Source organism: Uloborus diversus, chromosome 4 (assembly GCF_026930045.1).
Source record: "Uloborus diversus isolate 005 chromosome 4, Udiv.v.3.1, whole genome shotgun sequence".
NCBI lineage: Eukaryota > Metazoa > Arthropoda > Arachnida > Araneae > Uloboridae > Uloborus > Uloborus diversus.
The window spans coordinates 193,316,323-193,342,279 of record NC_072734.1 but is presented as its reverse complement, the minus strand read 5'-3'; the positions used below and the strand labels follow the sequence as shown (position 1 = coordinate 193,342,279).

General features: G+C 34.0%; 1 protein-coding gene across 1 annotated transcript in view; it reads right to left on the bottom strand.

Annotated features, from left to right (window-relative positions):
* Nucleotides 1-19,659, bottom strand: part of LOC129221550 (glycerol-3-phosphate dehydrogenase [NAD(+)], cytoplasmic-like) — a 44,396-nt gene extending 24,737 nt beyond the window's left edge. Inside the window, exons 1-6 of the mRNA XM_054856043.1 lie at nt 19,460-19,659; nt 15,979-16,156; nt 13,124-13,264; nt 9,861-10,002; nt 7,768-7,880; nt 1,089-1,319 (exon numbers count right to left, since the gene is read on the bottom strand). Coding sequence (XP_054712018.1) covers nt 1,089-1,319; nt 7,768-7,880; nt 9,861-10,002; nt 13,124-13,264; nt 15,979-16,156; nt 19,460-19,494 — 840 coding nt within the window. The 5' untranslated portion in view covers nt 19,495-19,659. The remainder of the gene's footprint in view (nt 1-1,088; nt 1,320-7,767; nt 7,881-9,860; nt 10,003-13,123; nt 13,265-15,978; nt 16,157-19,459) is intronic.
* Between the last annotated feature and the right edge of the window lie 6,298 nt (nt 19,660-25,957).

Below are 25,957 nucleotides of genomic sequence, written 5' to 3'. Positions count from 1 at the left end.
TTAGCGGAACTTAAAAAGCTCCATTTTGGTTAGAAATTAAATTGTTAATTTAAAACTTCAACAACCTTGTTTTGGCAACATTTGACGAGCAAAAATAGCGTATTTTTTTGCCATTTTAATGTAGTTTTTTGACTTTTTAGATTTTTCCTTTTACATATGCATGAAAATCTATCTTCATGTCAAATTTCAAGTATGTGAGACACTTGGAAGTTCGTAAACATTTTGATGAGTGAGCGAGTCAGTGTAAAAAATGTCACTTTTCAGACAGTAATGATTCCATAACTATAAGAGGTACATTCATGAAACTTAGGATTATAAGTCTGCTAGGCAGCTATATTAGACATATAAAATTTCAAGCACGTAGATTTAATAGTTTTTCAGAAATGAGAGAGTCAAAAGTAGCTTGAAATGGTTTGTGTAAGATACAACGGCAGATGTGTCGCCTGATTTCCGAACTTGGCTGACACCCTGCCCTGTGTCTAAATAACACAAAATATTGTCGCATCAGAGCAACAGTAAGATATCTGTGTTATTTCTGGGGATTAGATGTCTTACTGTTGCTCTGCGGCGACAATACGCTCTTTCAATCAGATTGCCTGGCAAGGGTGCCCACAGGGGGGAAGGGAGGGATTATGGCGCAAGTTGTGCCATCAAAATTTGGGGGGGGGGGGATAATTTTTTCTTACTTTATTTAAATTTATTTATTGATTTATTTTAAATTTAAATTATTTTATTTTTTTCTGTACATATTTTATTTCTTTTATTTTAGTTTGTGCGTATGTCATTGGCATAGCACAGAACTTTACAAATAAAATAATAATAATTAAAAATAAATAAATGAAAAAAAAATAAAGAAAGAATATTTTTAAAAAACTAAAAATTAAAAATAAATATTCTTTAAAAAATTAAATAAAAATATTTAAGGCAAAAATTAAACTAAAAACATGAAAATAAAATAAGAGCTAAAAAATAAAAAAGCAAAAGATGGCTGAGCGATTTTTTTTTTTTTTGGGGGGGGGGGGGGGGGGGGCAATTTGCGCCATTGAACTTGTGGGGGGGCACCCTTGTTGCCTGGTGTAACTAAATACCTTTCCTGTCTTGACGAAAGCCTCCGAAATCTTCCTGTTCCTTCCCCCGTAGCAGGTTGTGATGAGGTCGGCAACGCCACAGCTTTCGAAAAATGTTTCTAGCTTCGTTTCTTCGTAAAACGTCCTTGCATAAGTGATCATCTCCATCAGTCCAATCCGCATCACGGCCGCTTTAGTGTTGTCGCCAAGGCCCAGACCATCGACAATGCCTGCCCCCACGGCGACGATGTTCTAAATTTGGAAAAGAAAGGTTTCAATGTATATATATGCAGAGAATGTATGAAATAAATCTGTTACAATGCTTTGTCATTTATCGTTTCTCATGAGTAAATTTTTGCCTTAAAGCCAGACTAACGTAAGTCACATTATAAATGCTTGACGAGGAAGCAATATTCCCAACAAAATCAAAATTACACACACCAAAACTTGACGACCTTCCCAATTCCCGATTTAACTCAAAAGCAAAGCAAAGAATGAAAGCTGAAAAATTATTTTAAAAGCCTTGCTTAAAATAATTACGAACATTTATTTGTTAGCAAACACAAGATGGCAACAGTTAAAAATTTTAAATCATTGAGATAATATTTCCGATAATTAAACTCACAAGAAATACGCAGACCACAGTATGTTACGTTTTATCTTTCTTATTGTTGCATTAATAAAGCTATTTTTATTCGGGAGGAAAAAAGAAAAAAAAAAGCACCTCTTACAGTAATTGGCCCCAAAATTGAACCAACGCTTGTTTACATATAGGTTCACATTTGTTCTAAATTCCATCCAGAACGTAGCATTACTTCTTGAGATATTGCACTCGCAATGAAAAAAGAAAGAACCTTCGATTGCACCACCTACTTTTCAGTTCTTGACGCCAAAATAAAATCAGCTCTTGTACCCTCTAAGGGCTACTTGTATATACATTTTTGTTTGATTCCGTTCATTATTTCTTGAGATATAGCAGTCACAAGTGATGACAAAAAATGTTTAATAGATCAGCTCTTTTTTAAACTATTGACACCAAAATTGAATCAGCACCTGTACACATTAAGGGCAACATATAGACTAAATTTTGTTTAATTCTGCCAGTTACTTCCTGAGGAATAGCAGACATGCATAACTCAAGAAGCGTCCCATTGCTCCACCCCCCTTGGAGGAATTCGTGCCAAAAACCAATGGGTACAAGTTCACGTAGACACACATCTGTGTACCAAATTTCGTTTGATTTCATGTGGTAGTTTTTGCATTAGAGCGGTCACAAAAAAATGGTCACACACATACGTGACACACACGGACACACACACATAGACCTTTTCCTAAAATGGTCGAAATGGACTCAGCGCACCTCAAAACTTTCGAATCCGTAAAAGTTTGAAATTCGAAAATTTGCATGACTCCAATACTTTCTTCTATATATTAGATATAGAAGAAAGTAAAAAAGTGAGTGAATTCACTTCTTATCTGCAGAATAAATTAACAAAAGAAAAAAAAATCATGTTCAAACATTGGATAAGATCTGCTTGTGGACTGCACGCTGATTCATGTCACGCGATCATTTAATAACGACTATGATAAAGTGGTTGACAGTATAGCTTCCAGTTCAGCAGAACTATCTCGGTTGCTCAAATTAATTTCTTTATTTCAATGCCCAAATTTTACAGTTCAACCTCATTGAGCCATTTCACAAAAAAACTGCAATTTCGTCCCGCACGTGAAAGCTCACCTATTTCATCAAAAAGGAATGATTTTAAAATGTAATGAGCAATTTTTTTCCCTTAAGAAATCTCATATACATTTGCGATTCCTTAAGCATGAAAATTTTGTTCACTACCCTTTTAAATTATTATTTTTAATTAGATGTATGAGCTGTCATGCTCTTGACAAAATGTTCTTTTTTCCATAGAATAGTGTTGTTGTACCATATATATGTATGCAATTTAAATACAGATTAACAACTTGAGTTCTTTTAGTAGTTTCATAGGTGTCTCTAACCTGTCATAAATATTTAAGCTTTGAAGTACGGTGGGACTAGGGCCAATGTAGTTTTGCTCATATAGAAGCAGTAGACTTTTTAAATTCACAATGGTGGGCCAAAATGTGATTTTGTCGACCGGGACAAGGGTAGCCAGTCCATCCCTGTTTACGAATTAAAAAATATAGCACACAACAGAAAAAATTCAATTACAGTGACAAGCAGAAACAAGGCTGGAATAATTAAAACAAATTAAACCTTTTCAAAGATTTAAACATGTACCACTTGAAATCATAGAATGACATATCAAAAGTATCTAAATTGCGGGGGGGTAACGAGTGAAGTTTCTAAGAGATTTATGGAAATTCAAATTATTTTTAGAGTTACAGCTAATTTTGTTAAAATAAACTGTTTTGCTGAAATGAGACTTAAATCTTCAAACGCTTTTTCTTGAAACTAGTTTTTCCATACAGTTGACAAGATATCTCAAGTTCTAATGCACTGATTTACTTGAAATTTGGTAGACTTTTTTAGTACTATCAAAATTGTCTCCAGGTAGGGGTTTTGTAATTTTTGATTTTTATTATTTTTTAAAAAATACCAAGTTCAAAAAAGGATCTAAAAAAATTTTTTTTTTTTCAAATTGGTTACGTCCAGACAATTCTACACCCTTGTTTAATAAGAATTAACATTAACTTTACGTTTCAGATCATCTGGAGGATTGGAATCATGTCAACCAGAAGACCTCTTTTTTTTTTAGAGTCCCCACTTTGCCAGTATCTACCAAGTTCAATTTTGAATCTTTTTCTTTTTTTTTTCAGCTTTATGCATTTTCATACTTTTAAAGTATCAAAAAAAAAAAAAAAGGATTTTGTGAGCTACTGTTTTTTTTTTCTATTATGCTCGTAAAATCAAGCCTTTAGACTAGAATGCTCCCTTAATGCATATAAATTACCGGCAAAGTTTTGAAATCTGGCATTTCATAGAATGACTAGGCATTGCATACAATGTCGAAAGCTAATGGGCAATGTATGAAACAATTCATATTTCCTATATTTCCTAGGCATTTTATAGAATGCCAAATTAGAAACTATAAAGCATGAAATACATCTTACATTGGTTTCAAATATCATGGGACAAGGCATGTGACTTTTAACTCGTGCCCGAGATGCATAATTTGTTAGTTGTACTTTGAAATTTGTTCGGGAGTGTCAAAATATGGATTTTACTTAAATTTGTTTTTAAAAACATAGTTAATTGTCTAAAAACGTCAGGCATTATTTGCAATGCCTAGGAGTCATATACAGTGGCTCCCAAAAGTGTTCATACACTTTAAAATATTGCGGCAAATTCAAAATAACACAAAACTGAATTCAAATATGAAGTACAATATTTTTTTCACATTATTCCTATGTCATTCTAAATAAAACCCAGTATTTTTCTTTAGATATTGACATTTTTTTAATGAGTCAAAAAATGAAGAAACAGAGGAATAACATGAAACAGAAGTCATTGTTCACTGAAATATTTTCGAATAATTTCGTGATTAAAATTATCATATGTCTTTTTTTATTATTTTTGCATTGTGTTGACACTTAAAAAGTCATTTGGCTTCAATTTTTTGTTTGTTTATTCCCTAATATTTTGCTAATTATTTTTAAATGGCTGGTATTCGTAAAAAACAACGAACACCATTTGAAATTTGATTTTTTTTAAAAATAATAATAGCGATAAATCGGTTTGAAAGATCCCTAAATTAGTTAATTCACACCATTCTATTATGAGGTGTATGAGAAAATGCATTAAAGAAAATAATCGGATCAAAAACAAGGTAAGAAAGGGTCAACCAGCAAAGTTAAAACTTGATCAGAGATTTACAGTGAATTACATTATGAAAAATACGTATTTAAGTGCTGTAAAAGTTTCAGAAGAATTTAATGAAAAACTAGCTGCGTCGCCCAGCTTTTTGCAGTCTACCTCGGAAATAAAAGTTACTTCAAGTGATAAGTGTTCAACACTCAGGCTTGAAAAAAAAAAAAAAATATCAGTTAAATTTTTTGGCAGATTGCAGAAAAATAATCAAAAAGGTAACATTTTAAATTCTCAGATTGCAGGAAAAGCCTTTAAAATAAAAGCAAGAATTTTACTTGTTCATATTCGAGAAAAAAAATGGCAAGAGATCTTTCATTTAATGATTTTCTTCACCACCGCAAATTTCAATAAAAGCATTGTTACGGAAAGTTCAAATTTCAGAGAAAATTTTCATGAGTTTTGTTGAAAATAGATCATAGATCTTATAATTAAATGCCTATTCCAAAATATTAATTTTAACCAATGGATAGAGGTGTATTTCATTGAAAATTACAAGTGTACAAGCACTTTTGGGAGCCACTGTAGAAAGTCGGTGATTTATACTGCGCCATTAAAACATATATAGTTCAGTGGAGGGTCAAAAATCTGCACAACTTGAGAAGAGGTTGTGCAAATTTTAGGATTTTGCGGATTTCAAGACACAAAAGACAAAACTGTAGGATATCTTAAACTTGGAAAACAAAAACAAACAAAATTTGCAAAATATACATGCCTTATTTCATTAGACAATTTATTGTTTAAAAAATATTTAAAATAATTTTTAGAAATTATTTTTTAAAGATTTTAGACATAAAACTGAGTTCTTCAGTTACTTTTTAAATTTTTTCAATCCAAAAGTACTAATTATTCTTATAGGAGTATCTACCCTCATGACAGGGTTAAAGCTGGGTTCGAAAGTTCATTAGCATAAAAGCTAAAATTCAGGGAAAAATTTTAGCAAAATGCTAAAATGTTACACATTCTCATATATTTACATATGCCTCAGTGTGTTTAGTCTCCAGTTGAAAATAAAACTCATATTTTATCTGTGACTCTGAAGAAATAAGTACAGCAGCTATTTTTTTTTTTTAAACACAAAATAAAACTAGTATGTTGTGGCCATCACGAAATTTTCTTCTATATTTTTTTTTTTTTCTGATCCCTCCCCATGCTTGACGAGGAAGCAATATTCCCAACAAAAACAAAATGACACATGCAAAAACTTGACGACCATCCCAATGTCTGAATTATTGTAAAAACAAAGCAAAGAGCGAAAATTGAAAGTTACTTTAAAAGCCTTGCTTGAATTAATTACAAATATTTTATTTGTTAACAAACATAAGATGGCAACAGTTAAAAATTTTAAATATTTCCATACAATTAAAATCACGAGAAATACGCAGACGACAATCTATTTCGATTTATCTTTCTTATTGTTGCATTAATAAAAATATTTTTATTCGCAAAAAAAAAAAAAAAATCAACACCTCTTGGAGCGATTGGTGCAAAATAGAACCAAAGCCTGTTTACATATGGATTCACATATATTCCAAATTTCAACCAGAACGTAGCATTACTTCTTGAGATAGGGCACTCAAAATGGAAAAAAAGAACGGGCGATTGCGCTACCCCCTTTTTAGCTGTTGACACCAAAATAAAATCAGCTCTTATACCCACTAAGGGCTACTTGCCGATAAATTTTTGTTTGATTCCGTTCATTATTTCTTGAGATACAGCAGTCACAATTGACGACAAAAAACGTTCTATAGCTCAACCCCCGTTTGAGTTATTGACACCAAAATTGAATCAGCACCTGCTCCTGTTAAGGGGCAACATATGGACCAAATTTTGTTTGATTCCGCCAGTTATTTCCTAAGGAATAGCAATCACGCGTAACTCAAAAAACGTCCCGTTGCTCCACCCCCCTTGGAGGAATTCGCGCCAAAAACCAATGGGCACAAGTTCACATAGGGGCACATATGTGTACTAAATTTCGTTCGATTTCATGCGGTAGTTTTTGTTGTAGAGCGGCCACAAAAAACTGGTCACACACAGACGTGACACACATACATACACACACACACATACATACACACACACACACAGACAGACAGACATTTTCCAAAAATGGTCGAAATGGACTCGGCACACCTCAAAACGTTCGAATCCGTCAAAATTCGAAAATTTGCACGAATCCAATACTTTCTTCTATATATTAGATATAGAAGAAAGTAAAAAGAAAACATGATTGGTCTTTAGAACGTTGCAGTCCTTCCTCCTAATAAAGCAGTTGTTGAGGGACATAATGCCAGATAAGACAAACTTAATACCTTTTTAATCATCTTAGCTATAATTTTAAAATATTAAGTTGATTATGACCATGCATGCTTCCTCTCTAGAACAATAAGTGTTTTCCTTTTTTTTTTTATGAATTTTTATTTTAGCAAAAAAGCAAAAATGCATTCTTTGTTTTCGCAATCGAGATGGCGTTTTCGCATTCTGCGAAAAATGCAACCGTAGCGGAAACTCTGCCTCATGAGGAAACAAAATCCATACCTGGGAATTATAATTACATAATTTGGGAAAAAACTCTGTGTTTGATGTATTTTCTATACTTGTTGGTAATTTAAACGTCCGTATATATATTCGGCTTTTACATGCTGAATTCTATGTATTTCGGCTCATTTTTGTGTTTTTTTTTTTTTTTCTCGACTCATGTGTCATTAAAAAAATAATAATAAAAATTTCAACCGACCCCATTCAATTAGAAATATTTCTTAATGAAACTATCACATGATGATTTAAGTCACATATACTAATATAATACGGAAATAAATATGCGGAAAAAATGTAAAGTATTACTTTAAGAGCACCACAGACTTCAATGGTTCTAACATCATTTACTACAGCAATTCTGAAATAATCAGTCTGCATGATATTCTTTAGCATCTGGCCAGTTGCTGGATTTTTGGAACCTAGGTTGAAAGGAAAAAAAAAAGTATAGGGTCAGTTGGGGCAATTGTTAACAAAACTTCAATGATTTTTAAACTTTACATCCTTCTACCTTTTGGATGGGTTAAGACGTGGGTCTCCAAACTCTAGCCTGAGAATCAAAAGTGGTCAGTGAGAATCTAAAATCTGACCCACGACATTGGGCCAGATTTTTGATATATAAATCAAGCAATCACAATTACTAGTCATGTTTAGATACACTGTCAGAATTCCTTTTCATTTGTATTTAGTGAGTAACAAACTGCTCATATTATAATATATGTTTCACTCATTTTCTTCTGTTAGCTACTTTTACAGTTTTATGATTCAGAAATAAATAATATACATTAGTCGGTGCACAGTTACATGATATTTTCTTTCTTTTTTCTGAGCAATGTTTGATTTTTAATATGAATAAAATTGTTACATTATTAATAACTTTATGAATATAAAATACAAGTAAAAATGGAATATATTACTTTGTTACACTAATGGTGTAGTATACATCATAAAAATATAGTACATAACTTTTTGGCTATTTTTAATAATAAATGAGCAATATTACTGTGATTAATGTACTTTTCATATTGAAAATACCATAGTTGAAAAAATAAATATCAAAAAATCATGATATTTTCAAAATAAATATAACGGATATGTATCGCAATATATATCATGATATATATATATCGACCGATTAGCGAACCCTGTTCATGAACATTTGACTCATCTGATTGGCACTGTTTTCGGCCTCCCAGTGCCAAGCAGACAGCGATATTCCCAAATGCAGACCTGGCTCTTGGGGTAGGCGACCGCCTTGGGTGGCAAATTTTGAAGTCGAAACATTTTTTTAAAAGAATTAATGTCTGTTTCAGCGCCATAAGATTCACTGCTTCAATGCAAAAAAAAAGAAAAAAAAGAGTGTGTACCACTGCTTGGATACGCAAAACATCATCGGGAATTTAACTAGAAATTAAATTTAATTTTGGAGGCGGAAAATTGCGTGATTTAAAAGTTTTTTGAAAATATTAATATATGTTTCAGTGCCATAAGCAGTGGTGTTCACATAGGGTATGCTCCACATACGCCGTATACTGTCAAACATTTTTTAGACATATAGCATATACTCTCAGGCTTAAAAAATATTCATATTATGACATATTATGTATATACTCACATACACATATTATGCATAACTTATTACTGGGAGTATACCCTCAGAAAAATTGCTGGGAACATCACTGGCCATAAGAGGCACTACTTTAATGTTAAAAAGGAGATTTTAAAGTGTGTACCAGTGCTTGGATATGCAAAAACCAGTTTGGCGTTTGACTGGAAACTCACTTTAATTTTAAGCACTTTACTTTTTTTTAACATAATATCTTTAGTAATAATAGAGCTGAAAGTCTCTCTGTCTGGAGGATGTCTGGATCTCTGTGACGAGCATAGCGCCTAGATCGTTCGGCCGATTTTCATGAAATTTGGCACCAAGTTAATTTGTAGCATGGGAGTGTGCACCTCGAAGCGATTTTTCAAAAATTCCGTGTGGTTCTTTTTCTATTCCAATTTTAAGAACAAAATTATCATAAGATCGATGAGTAAATTACGAAATTATCACAACGTGGAACCAAAACATGGGCACAAGCCGACTGGCGAGATACGAAATTATCATAACTTGGAACCGTAACATGGGTACGAGCCAATTGGCGAGAAAATTCACCATACATTATTTGTAAATATACAGGCGAACCAAAAGACCTTTTAATTTTACTATTACGGGCAAAGCCGTGCGAGTACCACTAGTTATTTTATATTATTATTATTCAATAGGGGGGGGGGGGGGGGGGGGCGGCATTTGTCAATATTGCCCAGGGTAGCAGAACTACTAGAGCCGTCCCTACCCAAATGTCTTTGCTCATTTCACCTCCCATTGAATGCAACCATAAGATCGACTTCACACTCACCGATAGTCGACTCGCAGAACTTTCCGGCGGCCACTTCCCCTGCCAAGTTAGCACCCATCATGACGCTGACATCAATGCCCAGCATTTCGTGCAAAACGTCGGAAATGAGAGCCACTCCGCCGCTTTCCAGAATGTCGAAGCCCTGAATAGGAAATGGAAAGACAGAATTAAAGAACTTGAAAAGAAAACAACCTAGCAACTGGGTATTTTTCTGAAACTTTGACAAGCATTTTTCACGCATTTAAAATCGGAAATAAGCTTCAAAAATCTTGTCGAGCGTATTTTCACAGTTGGTACTTTACACAAAATTTTAGTATCTTGGAAAATTTTTAAAAAAAATGAATTTTTTTACATAAAACATTTGAATATTTATTTACGTTTTTTACATACAAAATGCCAAACATTCTAAATGTTTAAAATTAAAATTGTACGTGTCTCTTCCTTTTCCTGCCATCTTTCCCTTCACCCTTAGAAATTTGGCTTTTTATAGGAATGATTACTTTCACGGCCCCTGCACTGTTTTCATATATTTCAAGCCTCCAAATTGAATTTAACGCCTCTGAAAAATGCAAAGGAGTATTTTCACAACTTGGGAAAACCCCGACTATATATGTAGAAGGGCTCGTTGATTTAAATCATGATTAAAATCCCGATTTAAATCAAGTGATTTTTTTTTTAAATCATTGATTTAAATCAATTGATTTAAACAAAGTGATTTTTGAAACAAAATCATTAACTAAAATCAGTTGATTTTACTTTTATAAATTAGTTTTGCAGCTTTAGAACTAGAGACGTACCGAGTACTCGGTAACTACTCGGTACTCGGCCTACTCGGCCAATTTGCCGAGTACTCGGTACTCGGCCAAATTCTGATCAGATACTCGGCCAATACCGAGTAGTTGCAAAAAATTGAATATTGTCCAAGACAGATACTAAAATGTCTTAAAAATGTCTAAAAAAAAGAGCAAGCATTATATTCTGCAATCATTTACAATTAAAATTTATAAGTCAAATTTAAATTTTGAGAGTAATGCAGTTTGTAATGCTTCAATAGAATAAATCTTTATTTTAATGTCCCCCAAGTAAATAAAACTTATTATTAGAAATTATGCAAAAAAGTATAGAAAGTATGGAATTTTTATATTAAAAATGGATTTTTTCTACAAACAAAATTAGTTATAAAAAATACAAAAATACCTTTGCTTAAAAAATAAAAGGAAACAAAACAACGTTAAAAGCACAGTACAGGAACACTGCAGACACGTGTTTTGGCATTACAAGGAATTCCTTTTTCAATGCACAAAATGGGAGCTCGTGGATTTAAAAACATCCGACAAAAGTCGGATGTTTTTGTCAAATGTCTTTATATTCTTTAACTCGCATGTTATGCACTGAAAAAGACGTTCCTTGTAACGGGAGGGGAGGGGGGTAGAAACACGTGTCTGCAGTGTTCCGGCATATTTGTTTTATCTGCTTTTAAAAATTATGTTTGGCGGACTAGAACTATGATTGGTATACAGTGAAACCCCTCCTAACAGACACCCCTCTTATGCAGACAATTTTTAATTCCCCAGTTTCCAATGCAAATAACATTATCAAACCCCCGTCCTGCAGACACCTCTCTATTGCGGACAACAAAAATTGTCCTATTAAATGTCCGCATTAGAGAGATTTTACTGTTATTTGTTTCAATTCCAACTTGTTTAATCATACCTTTTATTTATTTATTTTTAATTTTAAAAATAATTTTTTTGTAAAATTTTTGACACAAAATTGTTTATGTAATGCGTAATTAAATTTCAGCCGGAATTTAGTGTTAAAAACTATTATATGGATAAGGAGGTCTGTACTACTATTCCAATAAGTTCAAAATTCATCACATGTGTGTCGGTGGGTCTTCTTAAAACATAATTGGTACTTGGTAACTCGGCCGAGTAGTGAAAGGCCGAGTACTCGGTAACTCGGTACTCGGCCGAGTAGTGAAAGGCCGAGTACTCGGTACTCGGCTACTCGGCCAAAGTGCTACTCGGTACGTCTCTATTTAGAACGTATTGTTCTAAATTCAACTACACTGCATTATACTATCTTAACTTCAACAGGCAAAACTACGTTGATCCCTCTTTCTGTGTGAGTAACAGATTTTCACTCTAGATTTCTTTTACTCCAAAATTACAGTTTAGAACAAAATGAAAATTTGGAGTTTTTCTTATACACCATGACTAATATAGTTCAGAAAAGTAATTGTTCAACATATTATTTTACACTAAAAACGTACTTGATAATGGAGACCTCATCTTTAAGCAAAGCATAAAACAAAATCACTTCTTATCTAAGCTTAGTTGTAAGGGGAAATTATTCTAATTGGAGTGAGGTTTTAAGCAGGGTTCCTTAGGGATCAGTGTTAGGGCCAGTTGTCTAGGCCAAGTTGTGTTTCTACAGACAAAAATGTTTGTCCCGTTAGTGCCCGCTTTGAAGGGATTTTACTGCACTTATGTTCAAAAATGTGCAATTTTTATACTTTTGTTCAAAAACGTTTTATTCCTTCCCAATTACGGTTTTTATAAAAGGTTCATTTTGGGGGCTAAACTTTTTGTTGATTGTTGCTTTTCTTTTGAATTAATATCAATATATTTTTGAGTTGAAGCCATATTTCAATGATTTCTTTTATTGAGCTTAGATTACCACATGACCAACTGTCGGGAAAATATGTGAATACAGCATTTCTCGCACTTACGAGGAATCGGATTTTTACTGAAATTTCTGTAGTGTGATTTCTTTACTGTCAGGTCTTAAATTACATCAAAATCTGAGTATTTACTTCTTTGGTGTTTATTTTAAAGAGTAAGACAAAAATTGGGGGAAATTGATGACGTTTTTGAGATCTTTTGCCCATGAATTGTTCAGCGAAAATTCAGAAATTCTGTCCTCCACATATAAATCAACACGGCCAACTTTCAACTTCATTTTTTGTACTGAATTTCTCGACTTAAACATGAGGTATTACCTACTGAGGTATTACTTAACATAAGGTACATAGAAACAATATCTACATTTAAAATTCCTGTAGCAAAAAAATTTTAAAAACAATAATGTTAAATAAAATTTTAAGCTAAAAATAGTGATAAAAAATAAGTGGTGAAAAACTGATGAAATAAAAAAGATGGTATTTCTCAGTTTGCAGTCGAGAAATAGCTGTAAGATATCGGAATTTAGTTTCATATTTTCCACTTTTATGAATGCAGTGTATATTATTTCTAAATTACTTTTATAAGGGATAAGGCCACAGCATCTTTCTTGATCTTTCCGACCATAGGAGTGCAGGCACCTCTGACAAACTTGTGCGGCAATACCCAAATTAGAACATCAGCATCAATGGCTGCTTCTAATGCGTCAGGAACGGCCACCTGTGGGATGAAGAAAGTAATATAAGCTGCAACAAAACTTTTTTAAGCAGAATTTATAAAAAAAAAGGGCAGGGGCGTAGCTAGGGGGGGGGGTTTGGGGACAAACCCACCCACCCCCCCGAAAAGTTAGTCTCAAAAAAAAAGAGAAAAAGAAGAGAGAAGAGAAAGAAAAAGAAAAGAAGAAAAGGAAAAAATTCCAAGCGATTATACATATATATATATATATAATATATATATATATATATATATAATATATATATATATATATATATATATATATATATATATATATAAAAGAAGTAACCCCCCCCCCCGAAAGTCGGGTCTAGCTACGCCACTGAAAAAGGGGGTTTTTTTTAATGGATAATGCTCAGAGGCAGCAATTGGAACTGAAAAGTGGGGGGTGGGGGCAAAAAAAAAACGAAAAATAAAAGCCATTGGATCTTTAAGAGGCAGCAAAAAAAATTAGGAAAAAACGGGGAGGGGGAGAATACAAAATTTTTCTAGTGCAGGTTTTGAGAGCATATGAGTGATAACTGATGAAAATCTAACAGCTTAACTCACCTTTTTCTTAAGATTTTGATGAATTTTGTATACAATAACTTCTCCCGAAGAAACACTTACTCATGAATTAGACTCACATTATTTACCCCAAAGTATTTTGAGATGTCACAAACACTTGGTAATAATTTCATTATGCAAACATGGCTTGTTTTAGTTAAACAATTGATTTACTAATACCTAAACAATGAATACATAAACTAAAAGTGACTGCTTGTGCTAAATAATGTTTCGTAAACAGATATACAAAGTGAAACAAATCATTATAATCTGAAAATTTTGACATTTCTGCTTCTTTTATAATTTTTAGTTTTGGTTTCTAAATTGGAAAATAAAATGCATAAATGAACCATAAAAAGTAAGAGGGTGGTTGCCCCCCCCCCCCCCCCGAATCGCTGTCACTGATAATGTTTAATTCTCAGAGAGTGTTTTTCCCCCTTTTTTTCTAATAGAACTGCTTTAGAGGCAATTACCCTTTGTGGACCTACTGCAATTCTTCAAAAGAGCACCTATTCTTCCACTTCCATCGGTGGATACTATTACCACAGAAATTTCAACACTCAGTTTCCCCACTAGATGGAGGCACCTGGCCTACTTCGGTGTGAAACTGCACTAGAAATTTAATTTCGCCAAGAGTAGCCAAAAAATTCAAATTACATGCTAATATCAGAAAAGTAACAATATTAAATCATTTTGCGATATTGCTTTAAAAAATACTGGTGAATTCCATTTCTCGCAACTTCTTGATTTTCTACACTCAACAGTTTTTTTTTTTTTTTTCAGTCTTTTTTGAGCTATTTCTTTTTTTTTTTTGTTCGATTTAGCAGTAATTTTTGTTGAAAAAACTTTTTACAGCCACTAGTAAAGCTTCAAAAGATTTTTTATGCAATTTTTTTTCTATGCACTCTTTATCCACTGCACAAAAATAGGCTTGAGTGCATCTTGATGAACATAGAAAAATAATGTTTATGCCACCCCTTTTTCTTATTTTATATTTTAATGGAACATTTATTGCCCTTAATAGTTAAATATAGTTATTTGGCGGATGATTTAATATTTGGATGGAGCTTTCAGCCTTGTGTAGCTTGTGGAACATTATTATTCAAACTTTTCACATTATTTAACAGCTTGTTCTTTTATCTGATCAATTATTTCACGTCTTAATGATTTAATTTTAATGGGATTTGGAGGATTATTTTCATTTTAATGCCGCTAGTAGCCTTGTTTACTGGCCTGTATTGTTTACGATTCTTACAAAGACAAAATAACAAATGTTATCGTAAAGTAGTTTCAATGTAAATTTTCATCAAACATGGTAGCAAATGAATAAAATGAAAATGATCACCAAGGTTAAAATTGCACCAGGTGACAAACCTATAATGAAAAAGTAACAAAATACCTATTAACTCTCAAAGTTATTAGGCGATTAATTTAGAGGTAGAAGATAATAATTCATCTAGAAGAAAATAATCTGTCAAGAAGAATTCTTACCACCAGGGCTAGAAAAATCTTTTAATATTTTATGTTTGTCTAAAAAATGCATGCCTGAATAAAAATTTTACATGCTCAGTTTTTTTATTGTATAACAACAAAAATATTTGAATTTGTTGTACAGCATTAATCAGACAAAAAATTTAACTGCTACAATTATCTTTACTAATAATAAAGCCGAAAGTCTGTCTGGATCTCTGTGATGAGCATAGTGCCCAGACAATTTGGCCGATTTTCATGAAATTTGACACAAAGTTAGTTTGTAGAATGGGGGTGTGCACCTCGAAGCAACTTTTCGAAAATTCGATTTTGTTCTTTTTCTATTCCAATTTTAAGAACAATTTCCTGAGAAAAATTATCATAAGATGGATGAGTAAATGACCAAGTTATCATAATGTGGAACCGTAACATGGACAAGCCAATTGGCGAGAAATTCACCATACATTATTTGTAAATATACGGGGTGAAACAGAAACCTTTCAGTTTTTCTACTATGGGCAAAGCTGTGTGAGTACCACTAGTTTCAATATAAAACAGAAATAGAAGTTTAAATAAATAGTACGTAATAAGTCACCATTAAAATTACCAATAATCAATTAAAAAATTATAACAATTACATGTCCCGGGAACATCGGGAAATATAATTTTCGAGCCCTGCTTACCACATTTTCTGGTATTTGAAAGCCAGGCAAATATTTCACATTTTCATGTTGCGTATTGATGATTTCACTCAGCTTCCTCCCATCAACCATTTCTTCAAAAACATACATCTTGACAACATTATCAAATTTCTCGAAATTTCGCACATTACTACCAACGATCCTTGCAATTGCAGTTCCCCTAGAAAAAGCAAACATATTTTTCAAGACTGTCTTTCATTCGAACATAAGTTAAACAACAAGAGTTTAGAATGTAGAAGATACATAATTAATATCTTGATGAAAATATATCCCATATAGCAGGGCCTGATGCATATTTGTCTATTCATATGCATGGGTGCCCATATATTCGGCAAGTGGGAGCTCTGCTGCCCCCTCCCCCACCCTTTGTAGAAATTAGAACTTCTTTGCTTTTAGTTCTTTTTAGCCTACTTTCCCAGTAAAAGTCAGAAAAAGAAGAAAAAAGCATGAAAGAAGGCTTAATGCATCCTTAAAATATCGCAAAAAACAAAAAAAAGTCAAACATAAATAAAATCATTAAATAAATATTGAAAAATTAAAAATTGGAAAGTAGGGTATTGAGATGGGGAAAAATGTCTGTCGGTCTGTCTGCCCCCCCCCCCCTAATAACTTTTGAATGAATAGTCCGATTCGAACAAACTTTTTTTTGTTCGAAAGATCTCGGCAAGGACACCTCATTCCCATATTTCACTTTTTGATTTGAACTATTTTTTGTTCAATTTTGAACAGTTCAAAAAAACTTAACATTAGCGCCTACGGGGAAATTCAAGGCAATTCCGAACTGTGAGGCGAATTTGCTTCAAACAAACTTTGTAGGAAAAAGCTTTTGATGAAAATCTTGTATATAAAATATCTTTTTGATTTGAACAATTTTCTGTTCAATTTTGAACAGTTCAAATCCCTTAACATTAGCGCCTACGGGGAAACTGAAAGTCAATGTAGATTCCGTACTTGAAGGCGGATTTACTTCAAACAAATTTTGTTGGAAATAGCTCTTGACGCCAAACTCCAGACTCCGACAATTAATCGGACTCCGACTCCCCGACTTGACTCCGACTTCGTAGCTTTGGCAAAAATTTATACACGGAGGACAAATGACTGACTTCGATTCTTAGATATTCGACTCCGACTCCTTTACCCCAAAATGAGATTGACTCCGACTCTACAGCTATGGTTTTGACTGTGAAATAATTATTGTTGATCTGACTTGTTTTTATTTTTACGCTAAAGTTAAAATTTAGGTATTCAGCGAATAAACTCGAAGTCATTTATGTTTCTACATAAAGATATGTGCAGACGATTTTTTTTTTTTTTGACAATGAAAAATTTTTCTTTAAGTTGATATTTTATTGTTTTTATTTATTTTGATAAGTGCATTAATTCATTTAAAAAATTGTTTTTGGCAACAGAGGAAAAAGAAATGATTTTTTTTTTGTTTTTTTTTGTGATATGATGTATTTATTTTGATGAACTTAATAATTTTAAATATTATTTTTTCGTTTTGAAAGCTGTTAAAGATTTTTTTAATGTAAAAAAGTGTATTAGCTGCTCTGTTTAAAAGTTGCTGCTATTTTTTTTTTATTTAAGCATTTAATTTTTTTAGATGAGTGAGGAATATATTTTATTCCTAGAAATCAGCTTAAAGTATTTTAAAAATATGTTTGAAAAAATTTGCGATCTTAGCTATTTTTGAGAATATTGATCAGGTACTAGAAAGTAGTATGGGTATACGGGAAAGTAGGCTCGTCTAGTTCTAGACAGAACTTCTTGTTTCTAGGCAAAAATGTAAAAACATTTCTTCTCCAGCCATTAATGAATAAGTTATTAAAAATGTCAAACTTAGTAACTCTAATCTGTACTGGAATCGGTCCCTGTGGGGAAAATATCCTGCTAAACCATGGGGAAAAGATCCGAGTCCCCACCCGCTTAAAATTTTAAAATGGGTGCCCATGTTCATATGAGGCAGTAAGAAGCAAAGAGATGCAAATGGACATTTGGAAGTTTTGAGTGAAACGTGACAAGGTGGGCTTTCTTTGAAAGTTTTTTCCTAAATCATGCTGTATAGAAGCAACTACCAGGGCTACTAGCACCATCCCTTGCCCCAAGACAGAGGAGAGGTTCACGTACCATTCGCACTGGTTATCTCCAAATTTTTAATTTTGCCACTTACATCCCTTCGTTTCTCACTGCCTCATATACTAAACTCATTTGACACAATGAAAAGTAAATGATGAGAATTAATTTTAAAAACATTTCCGTCTATCAGATGTTGCTCGTTGATATTTTACACATTACTATTTTTAAAAATGCATACATCGTATACCTAAGGTGACCATTAATTTTTTTCCCTCTAAACAGGACATTTGCAGATTTTAGGTAACGGACAAAAACAGAAATTAACTTGTAAAACAGAAGAATTGATAGTTTTCACCGAAAACATTCGCTATTTGGTAACCGACTTTAAATAACAATAAAGCTCTTGGCACAATGGTCACAACTTACTTTATAAATCAACATTGCTTTGAGAACTGTGATTTAGCAACTGTGCTTTTTAGCTAGCCCACAAATTTATCAGAAGAAAAAATATCCTTATATTTCCATTAGGCCTAGAAAAGAATAATTATTTTTTTTTTAAATCATACACGACTTAATTTATTGCTTTGAAAATGATTAAACTACTCCACCTAAAGGCTTGTGTTTGAAGTATTCAGTGTTTTATTCTGTCATTTTAGAAGGTGGGACATTTTAGAATGTGCAGGGACAGCGGGACATAATAACTGGGAAACGGGACAGAATACTGAAAACGAGATGTGTGGTCACCTTACATATGCCACTCTGTCCTCTTTAATATGGGTCAGGTTAAAAATAAAAGAATCAGATAAAATCCAGATCTTCATAACATTACTAAGAGGCACTAATATGCAATCACAACATATTGCATTTCATTTTATCAAGAACTACATGAATAAAATTGAAAAAGAACCCGACTTGAACTTTTTCAAAAATCGTCAGAACGACTCAAGATGCTCTACACGTGGTTACATTAAGCTTGCTCCCAAATCCATGTTAAATAAAATTCTCATGAAACTTCAAAGAGTCTCCATACATTATATGACATATGGAGCAGTGTTATGGAGAAATAATCAAAAATATTACTATCATGCCAAACATTTTCTTACCCAATGAAAAAAAAATTTTTTTAGGTGCTGGAATTTTAATTAATTATACTACTTTTCATTTTATTTACAGCAATTCAAGTCATGCTTATCATTACTTGAATCTAAATCTTAAATACATACAAGCAATATACGCAGAATTATGCACAACTAGACAAAATAACTCATTTATGAAGCACAAAACGCACAAATTTGTTAGTGAAACATTTTGCTACAGTTTTATCACTGAAAAATTTTAATCATTTTAAAATTTATACTTTGCCAAATGTGTACGTATAGAAAATTACCAATTGCCGGAACCTATGATAGTTATTTTCTTCATTTTTTCGAGTACTATGAAAATAAAAATTTAGGAGGGAAAGGAATCGTTAGGATGCTCTAAACATAGACGAGTGCAAATATCACGAGACTCTTAGGTCAGTAGGACATTTCGGGATCAACCTTTGACCTTGCATGAGCCATCGTCTTCATTTCACTCCTCGCAAGGAGAAGGAATCTTGGCACTTCAAAACAAATGTCATTCGAATCGTGGACGTAAAATGCGATAGTTGAGAGAATACTCGCTAGGGGAGTAACTACGGGTTGCGTTCGACGAACCTCACCGATCGACCGGAGGTAACCGTTTACAAACTGCAGCGTTCTATGATCAACCGGTTACCGAATCGGTTAACATTCTAAGCAGTTGGTTGGTTAATAGGAGCACGTGATCATTAGCTGTCACGTGATTAACTAACCGGAAGCTACCGATCGTGCTCGTCGAGCGTAAGCACGGTACCACTGTGCTTACGTTCGACGATTTTAACCGATGGCGACCGGTTGATTGATCACGTGAGAACTAGTGACGTCACCTAATGCTAAAGCATTGGAGGTGACGTCATTTTTTGTTGTCATTATTTTACCGGTGAGCTACCGGTTGCTCATCGAACGCAACCTAATAAAAACAGTTCCGTAGAAAAATAAGAAGATATGTAAATTAAAGAATAAATTTTATACGCAATTCAATATTAATCATTTTTAAAAACCGCATTTTCATGAATTACTGTTCTGAAAAGGGAGAACAGTGCAAAGGGAGCAAGAGGTGGAAAGCGCTTTGCTTTGACAGCTGCCTGAGCGTAGTTAAGGAGGCTATGTATTCTCTAGAATCCCTACTTGAAAACAACAAGGACTCGGTCAGGAAGATTGGGCGCCGAGCATTTTGGGCCCCGGGCAGGGCCGATCCTAGCAGGTGTGCAGAGTGTGCACCGCACAAGGGCGGCCAAAGCAAGGGGCGGCCGCAGGCCGCATCATATAGTACTTTTAATCAAGCAAAATTCCTCAAGAATTTCTCAAGATAACATAATAAGTCGAATAATTATGCAGAATTTTAAATGTTCAATTATCAAAGTGCCAATTTTCCAACAGTATAGCATAATAAGAAAAATGGAATGTTAGAGCACATTGTGTTGCTCCATTATCCATTAATATCAACTCTTTACTCACTTGCTTCATTTGGTTGCAAAATTTGTGACAGAACTGGTAATCAGGCATGGATACAGGGGAGGGGCTCTAATGCTAATCCCCAGTCTCCCAAGCTGTTATTGACCCTTAACAATGAAGACATATTTTATGTTAAAAAAATTTTTGCTGATAGAATACTCTCGTAAGTATTTCAAACAACAAATTCTGTGTTCAGCAGTCGTGGATGCGTGGAGACTGGAGAGACAATGGAAAATTGCGACTCCCCTGAGAGTCAAACATATATAATTAACGAACTAAAATTTTTAATTTTCCCTCTTTACAGCAATTTTTTTCTAATTAAAATCACGAAAATGAACTGCCCGGTTTCAGATCAGGTAGGAGGACAGGGCCCTTGCCCTGGATTACAAATTTTAAGTGTAGCTCCAAAACGAAGATCCAAAAGGATGCCTTGACGAGACTAAGAAAGGCTTCAAACTGCGTTTTTAGGACTTTAATTCCGGAAAATTTCGCTGGTTGAACCACCGATTTTAAGGACCCAATGAAGTCTCTTATTCACCCTTTCTACCTTAATGTAATCAAACATAGCCTAAAAATGGTGGCTCCAAAATTTCTTTTCTGGGAACAGCTCTTCCTAACGTCATCAAAAATTGCTCAATGGTATTTTTCGAATTTCTTTTTTGAAATTTTTACGGTAGAGGACCCTGAAATTCATTCCCTAAGATTACTACCAAAGATGGTCTGAATTAGCGTCTCTAGAGAGGCCCCACATCCTACCCCCTCTCACTTAACGTATTCAAAAACAAACTAAAATTGAGTTTTTCAATCATCAGTTTCGAAGAACTTTGGGGGAAATACCGCGGATCCCCCTTTTCTCCAACGTAATCACTATAGCTCAAACTTTCGTTTTTAGGTGGTTCCGTGAAGCCACCAAACCCTTCCTGCCTAAACTAGCCTGAAATTGACTTCAGTTTCAAAAAACAGTTCTTGAGGGCACACTGAATCCCCAACCGCTCTTTGTCCCATCGTTATCAAACAATGCCTAAAATACGATTTTGGGACTTCCATTTCTAAAATATTTCGGATGGCATACGTAAGTTTTCACGGCGCTAGGGCATCTGGCATTCCCCATCAATCAGAGGCACGTCTTTAGCTGTATTTTTCAGATATTAATATCGAAAAATATTCAGAAAGATCCGCTGAATTTCTCGGTTTCCTTAACGTCACCAAAGATAGCACAAAATTGCGCTTTTTAGAGCCCCAAAACCCTTTCTTCACAAAAATAGCCTTAAATTGATTTTAATTCCGAAAAATATTTCTCTCAGTTCGGAATATTTTCCCTTTTCCCCTATCGTGTCCAAATCTAGCGAAAAATATGTTTTTAAAACAATAATGCCGATAAGTTACCAGAGGAAAGATGCCAGACCCCCTACCGTCACCAAAGACAGTCTAAATTTGAGTTTTAAGCTTCAATTTTGAAAACTTTCGATAGGAGACGACCGAATCTCCCTCTCTCCAGCAACGTCAACAAAGATAACCCAAAATTGCTTGTTTAAAACTTCCGTTTCAGAAAAATTTCCGAAAGAGCGCCGACCCTTTCTAAACTAAGGTTACAAAAAATAGCTGCAATTTAACATCAATTTTGAAAGAATTTTAGGAAAGAACTCCAACAGTACTTTTCCCTCAAGTCTCAAAAAATTTCCTAAAATTGCAATTTTTGACGTCAATATTGAAAATTTCTCCATGGACCATGAATGTTCCCGACTCTTTTGTCCTTGCAACTTGCAACCAAACACAACCAAATATTAACTACAGCTATTTTTCATACGCCAATTTCGAATATTTTTTGGGGGCGATTCCCCCCCCCCCCCTCGTTTCTCCCGCCTCCGTCTTTCCTCTGATGTCACCAAAGACAGGCTATAAAATGCGTTTTCACGATTAGTAAATTTTTTGTACCTATTACTTTCTTCAAAGATATAAATTGTACCTAAGGAGCTTTTTCAAACTTTTTACATAAATTCATCCTTTTTGTTTTTATTTTTTAAATTACAACTTGATACAGAAATTTGAAGAAAGATTTGTACGGGCGTTATAGTTAAAAAATGCAAATTGCTCTTCAGGGGCGGCACATTAGGTCTTTGCACACGGGCGGCCGACACCCTAGGATCGGCCCTGGCCCCGGGAACTTTGGGCGCCGAGCATTTTGGCCGCCGGGAACTTTGGGCAAATGTCCGAATTCTCCAGATATGACGCCCATCGAGCATGTCTGGGATTGCGTTGGTAGGAGGCTCACCCATGTGTCTCGTCCGGCAGTTGGTACGGATAAACTTTGGCTTCATACTGAAGCCATATGAGATGCTATTCTCACTCATGAAATTCAGCACCTCTATGATTCGATGCCAAAACGTGAACAGGCTCTCTTAGCTGCACTGGGTAGCTACATTCAATATTAATTTACGCCTGTTATTTTTATTTCATTCACCTGTAATTATGATCGTTTATTTGTACCACTCTGAGTAATTATGTGCAATAAATTTTATTCCTTTTCAATGAGTCCTTCACGTTGTTGCAATTTTCACAAACGTGAGTGTATATTTGGCAGCAAAATTGTGCCTAAAAAAAGTGAAAATTTTTCTTTTTTTTCTGAGCAATCACGATTGCTTATTGCTTTTATTTGACTGTTTTTGGCGTGCTATCATTTTTCGCGGTACCACCCTCTGTCAGCACCACCCGTCGCGTCGGCCGGCCTCACGATGCTGCTCCTCTAGCGAAAACCGTCTACAGGTTGCGTCCATATCCTACACACACACGCACACACAAACACATACACAAACACCACCATACACACACATACCCCTCCACACATACACAAACACCACCATACACACACATACATCTCCACACATACACAAACACATACACACACAAACACATATACACACAAACACATACACACACGCATGCATACAGACACCTACACATACACACAAATACACACAACTGCCCACACATTCATGCCTGCACACAGACACAAACACATATGCTTACACACACATACACATACCTCGCCCCCACGCACACAAACACTCATACATACAACTACCCCACACACTCATGACTGCACACAGACACAAACACACATGCCTACACACATACACATACCCCCCCCCCACACACACATACAAACACACACTCGTGATTGCGAAAAACATAATTTGAATTCAAGATGACAAAATTCAAATTATTATTTTATTTTTTTTTTTTCATGGGGCAAAATGAAAAACGAAATATTTTCGAACGAGATATTTTTCTATTCGATTGTGAAAAACATTTTTCAACAAAATAATGAGCAAATAAAAGGATAATTTAATAAAAGAAAAGATAATGAAACAATAAACTAATAAATATTAATTCACGAGGAAAAATAAATGAGATAATAAAATAGTGAATGAATCGGGTAGTTTCCAAAAATTTAAAAGTATTTTTTTCTGAAAGAGCATGCTTAAAAACATAGGATCTGACCTTTTTTAAATAATTTGCTTAAGTTTAATATTTTTAAAAAATTACTTAAATCGGTGCTCTTTCATTGTTTATGCTTCTGTCGATGACATCACAAATAATGAAATGCCATTCAGTGTTGCCATTCACAGAACAAAATATTTAATTCGCTTCTTTACTCACTTCTGTTGGCAACGTCATGGTTGATAACAAGCGTAGAGCGCAATTTTAATTCGCTGCTTGATTATCATAACGTAGAAACGCGATAGAAAGAAAGCAGGTATATTCATTAATGAATATACCTGCCTTGCCTTCACTCTTCGAGTTGAACCGAACCATTGCTACGGTCACTCCTCTGGTCAGAGCTAATTCTATATCAGCTAACAGTTTGTTTGGCACTCTTGGCTTCCTTAAGAGGTTTTCCATCTCCAACTCAGTCACTTCCTATGCCGGGCTGATGAGTGCTAATAAGCACGAAACTGCAGTCCTTGGCTGCAATTGACTGAGCTGGCGGTGTGCTTCATATATTTCTACCCTGGCTATAGGGCGGTAACTTAATGAATAGTTCGAATTTTAATTCTAAAAACCGAAAATGGCATTAAACGGCTCTTTCAACCCGAAATAATTATCCGATCAGTTCGAATTTGGCGTCATTCGAAAGTTCGCGAAAAATACCCATAGGTTCCATCACTTTCTTCGAATTTCAAAAAAAAAAAAGAAAAAGAAAAAGAAAAAAAGCTGTAAAATCACCGTGAAAAAGTTGAAAAGCATCATTAAGTCTAATGGAACTCTATTCGCAACTCCAACAAACTATAGGGGGCACTGCAGCCACCGTCTAATGACGGATGAAAAAGGTAAGACAAACGCTAATAAGCCTAGTAATTTTTGTTTGTATGCATGACTTTTTTGTTTTATTTTTTTTTTAATTAATTTTTAGAGTCTTGTGAATATTCTGGTCCACGTAGAAAGAAATGAGAATTCAATAAGCATACCAAAACGTTAGAAATTAACGCGAATTTCGTAGTTCGTACTTGTAAGCAGCCATTTCCCCGATGTTGAATTCGATATTTATCAACTCTTGATGGAACTACATTTTCATTGTGGCCATAAGAACACTATAAATATTTCATGTAACAAAACCTTTGTTTACCAGTGTTATCAAAAGAGGCAGATAATACTTCTTTGTCTTGCTTGGCTAGCGCTATTCGTTCTGCATTTGTAGCTGAGTTATTTCTCAAACTGCCGAATCGGTTAATTTTAATTTTTTCTGTTTCGTATGTTTCTAATTTCTGAATTATGACTTAATTCTGTCATGCATCATCAATAAAATTCTCACGGATACATGGTGGTAGTTTTATTTCTAATTGATCTTCCATTATTTTTTTATCGAATTCTGTAATCTTTCTACCATTTTAATCCATACATGATAAAAAATAAAAATGGTTTGCAACAGACATGCGGAATCTCGCCAAGGGTTCTTTGCTCGCACAATACTAAAACTATAACCCTAAACTATACCCACTATTTTGGCGATGAAAATTCTCAGCGTTAAACATTTTTCATTTCGTTCTACGATAATATATTCAAGAAAATATTTTGCATACTGTCTATTCCAACTAAATGCTGCAGTAAAATAAGGTTAGTTAAATTAATTATTTTTTAACTAGGCGGAGATGAAAGCCCTAATTCTTCTGCTAATGTTATCAAATCTTTCCTTCGAGCTTAAGATTTAAAAAAAAAAAAAAAAAAAAAAAACCATATTCTTACAAATTCACACAAAACAATTTAAAAAAAAAAAACTTACCCGGTAAAACGTTATGCTCTTTCCAAAA